The sequence below is a fragment of the Natrix helvetica genome, assembly GCF_964273705.1.
Source record: "Natrix helvetica genome assembly, chromosome: 15".
Lineage (NCBI taxonomy): Eukaryota > Metazoa > Chordata > Lepidosauria > Squamata > Natricidae > Natrix > Natrix helvetica.
Window position 1 is genome coordinate 9,159,064 of NC_138565.1, and position 4,064 is coordinate 9,163,127.

Consider the following 4,064-nt stretch of genomic DNA (forward strand, 5'->3'; position numbering starts at 1 on the left):
CACTGATTGAGTAAATTGTTGATAGTATCACCTCGTGGGATGGAAGACATTGTGTTCCTAAATTTATATCCTCCTTATGTCACGTTCTCTTAGTACAGGAGAGCAAATAGGACATTATTGCCATTACTGAAACATGGGGGGGGGGGGAGATGAAACCCAGGAGGATTTCAGTTTTTCAAAACAGACCCATTAGAAGAGGGGGTGGAGTTGCACTTGAACAGCTACCCCTTTGTAGAATTCCAAAAAAGAAGAAGAAAAAGAAAACCTCATTGAAGGCACTTGGGTTAATATGAAAGGAAACGGAATGAGGTTCGTTCCCATACGTGAAAACTCCGGATTATCCAATCAGAGGAACTAGAGGCACCTTTTGCTAATCATTTAGCTGGTTAACAAAAAGCATAGAAATGGGGGAAAACCAGGCGTTTAAGCTAAAAGGACGGAGGAGAATGTGACTCATATCTCACAGAGTTTTGTTGGCCTCAGAGAGTCCCTCATAGCTATTTCTGCTGGAAGAGAAGGGGACCATTCAGGGAATCAAACAGACAAGAGTGTCAGATCTTAAAGGATGGTCTTACATAGTACGAACATTTGGAAAACCCATATAGATTATATCAAATAATGACAGGGAGAAGCTCCTTCACACCCACAACAAGGAAGGCCAAATTAGCCCTAGATTCAAGGCAAAGCACACTTGCTTCAATTAGGCACCAAGTGGGATGTCCATTTAAAGGCAATTTATTAAGAGTATTAAGAAATTTCCATTAATGAAAACAGGGAATCCAGGACACGGAATCTGGTTTCATTTTATTCTCCACACAGTAGAAAAAGTACAAAAGAAGAGTTTATTCCATGGAAGAAATCAGAATGGGATAATTTTTTTTAAAATTTAAATCAGACTTTTAAAGGTTGTAAATCATCCTGCTCAGCTACAGTTACATCAGAGACATGAACAGTAACATCCCATAATATTAAGCACAAGTATTGAAATGAGCATTGCATTAAAAAGAGAACATTCACATGGGAAATGGCATCATGAGTCACCCAAGTCTGTTGTGAAAAGGTACAATTTCAGCCAGTTGAAACATGTCACATGTACAATTGAGAAAGTCCTTTATTAATCAGTCTGGGAAAGTCCCTTATTTGGCAATTATTTACTTTACTTAATGCCTTCTTTAGTCAAGCCTCTTATTGTAAATATAATTATCATGGATATCATTATTCTGTTCCTTTGTAAGGACATTGAGAGTGTGTGCACTAGGGAAAAATTCCTAGCATGCCTATTCACAATTGGACAAATTGAATACACAATTCAATTCAATTCCTGAGATACACTCACACTTCCCACATTAAGGCAGGTTTATCATTTTTCTCCCACATCAATTATCTAGTGACCATGGAGGTCTCTATGCTCAGTATAGCTCTCTCCACACTCCAGGCATTTGTTGGGTTCCTCTCTAATATGGATTATTTCATGCTTAACCAGCTTTCCCTTCTGACTGAAGCTCTTTCCACACTCCAGGCATTTATGAGGTTTTTCTCCTGAATGGACCCTTAGGTGGCTCTGAACATGTCTATTTCTTCTGAGGGATTTTTCATATTCTGGGCATTGATATTCCTTCCTTCTTGGATCCTTTGGGGATTCTGTGGTCTTCCGAAGGACTCTCCACCCTCCAGGCATTTCTACGGTTTCTCTACCCAATGGATCCTTTGATGTTTATAAAGATTGCCCCGCTGACTGAAGCTCTTTCCACATTCCAGGCATTTATGAGGTTTTTCTCCTGTGTGGATCCTTTGATGTTGATAAAGTTTGCTCCTCTGACTGAAGTTCTTTCCACACTCCAGGCAGGTATGAGGTTTTTCTCCTGTGTGGATCTTGTGATGTTGATAAAGGCTGCTCCTCCAACTAAAGCTCTTTCCACACTCCAAGCATTTCTGAGGTTTTTCTCCTGTGTGGATCCTTTGATGTGTATAAAGGATGCTCCTGCGACTGAAGCTCTTTTTACATTCCAGGCATTTATGAAGTTTTTCTCCTGTGTGGATCCTTTGATGTATATAAAGGTTGCCCCTATGACTGAAGCTCTTTCCACACTCCAGGCATTTGTGAGGTTTTTCTCCTGTGTTGATCTTTTGATGATGATAAAGCCTGCTCCTCTGACGGAAGCTCTTTCCACACTCCAGGAATTTATGAGGTTTTTCTCCTGTGTGGATCTTTTGATGTCTATAAAGGTTGCTCCTCTGACTGAAGTTCTTTCCACACTCCAAGCATTTGTGAGGTTTTTCTCCTGTGTGGATCTTTTGATGATGATAAAGCCTGCTCCTCTGACAGAAGCTCTTTCCACACTCCAGGCATTTATGAGGTTTTTCTCCTGTGTGGATCTTTTGATGTCTATAAAGGCTGTTCCTGTGAGTGAAGCTCTTTTTACATTCCAGGCATTTATGAGGTTTTTCTCCTGTGTGGATCCTTTGATGTTCATAAAGGCTGCTCCTCTGACTGAAGCTCTTTCCACACTCCAGGCATTTATGAGGTTTTTCTCCTGTGTGGATCTTTTGATGTCTATAAAGCCTGCTCCTCTGACTGAAGCTCTTTCCACACTCCAGGCATTTATGAGGTTTTTCTCCTGTGTGGATCCTTTGATGTTTATAAAGGTTGCTCCTCCGACTGAAGCTCTTTCCACACTCCAAGCATTTGTGAGGTTTTTCTCCTGTGTGGATCCTTTGATGTGTATAAAGGCTGCTCCTCTGACTGAAGCTCCTTCCACACTCCAGGCACTTGTGAGGTTTTTCTCCGGTGTGGATCCTTTGATGTGTATAAAGGTGGCTCCTCTGACTGAAGCTCTTTCCACACTCCATGCATTCAAATGGTTTCTCTCCTGAATGGACCCTTAGGTGGCTCTGAAGATCGTCGTTTCTCTTGAAGCATTTTTCGCATTCCGGGCACTGATATTCCTCTTCTTCCTCCTGGATCCTTTGGGGATTCCGGGCTCTTCCGAAGGACCCTCCGCCCTTCAGGACCGTCTCGGGGTCTCCGCCGGTTTCCTTCTCCCCGCATCGCCCTCCAGGCAGCCGCTTTACCCGGGGTCCCCTTGGGCTCATCCCGCCTGCAGCCCCGGAGCCTCCCGGCCTTTGTCCGCCGTCTCCCTGGAAACCGGCGCGGGGACCTCCTGCTCTCAGGCGGCGCTTCCTTCCTTCCTTCCCCGCCGGGCTCCTCCGTCCTCCTGCAGGGAAGAGAAAGAGGCGAGTCACGGCTGCGTCCTCTTCCCCACAGGGGGACCCCAGGCCGAAGCCTCCGCCTCCCACGGCTCTCCTTCCCAGCTTCCCCCCACCAGACGCGGCCTCGGGCGCCCCGGCCTCTCCTCCCTCACAGGCCTCCCTTCTGCCCAGGATCATCCCGGACTGCGAATCCCGGCGTCCCCTGCTCCCTACCTGCTTCAGGCCGCATGCGCACCCGAATCAAACGAAATCTTTCCGTCGCTTGTTTGTATCGGAAAGTGAGGGCCCGATCGGCCTCCGTCCCTCTTTCAGCCGAGCTCCACGTCTTCCTCTCCTGGCCACGCCCCCTGAGTCTCTTGGCCCGATTGCGGAAGACGGAAAGAAAGAGCTTTTCCCGTCAGGAAAATTATTTGCATCGCCGTCATTTGCATCGCCGCAGCTTCTGCGCCATCCCATTGGCAGGCCCCCGCCTGGCCACACCCCCTGCTCGACTGTGCAGCCGCCGCCTTCCTAGTTTTCCTCTGCATGCTTGGCTCCACCCTTGCGCCGCTGGCTCCGCCCCGCCGCCCGGATTGGCGAAATGAAGGAGGGGGGAGTTGGGGGGATGGAGGATCCCCAAAGGGGATGCAATTTACGGGAACGGACGGAGGTTTCCCTCGCCTGCCTCGGTTTTCTCCTGCGGGGACCCTTTCTGCCTCCCCGGAGCTGCTCCTTACGCCCCCCCCCATTAAGTCTGCAGCCCCGTGGGCATCTCCGGGTGGCCCCCTTTCCTCCTGGGGGGAGAAGGGGGATTGCAGCTGGGTGTCTCCCACCAGCCCCCCCCACTCCAGGTGCTCCTGCCCACCTGGCATCCA

At 48.0% G+C, this 4,064-nt stretch overlaps 1 protein-coding gene across 1 annotated transcript; it reads right to left on the reverse strand.

Moving 5' to 3' along the window:
- Positions 1–785: 785 nt before the first annotated feature.
- LOC309399338 (uncharacterized protein) lies at positions 786–3,746 on the reverse strand. Its single transcript, XM_081967074.1, has 2 exons — positions 3,424–3,746; positions 786–3,215 (listed from the first exon to the last, which is right to left on the reverse strand). The coding sequence occupies exons 1-2, from the start codon at positions 3,437–3,439 to the stop codon at positions 1,681–1,683; spliced, it is 1,551 nt and encodes a 516-aa protein (XP_081823200.1). The 5' UTR covers positions 3,440–3,746; the 3' UTR covers positions 786–1,680.
- Positions 3,747–4,064: the final 318 nt, after the last annotated feature.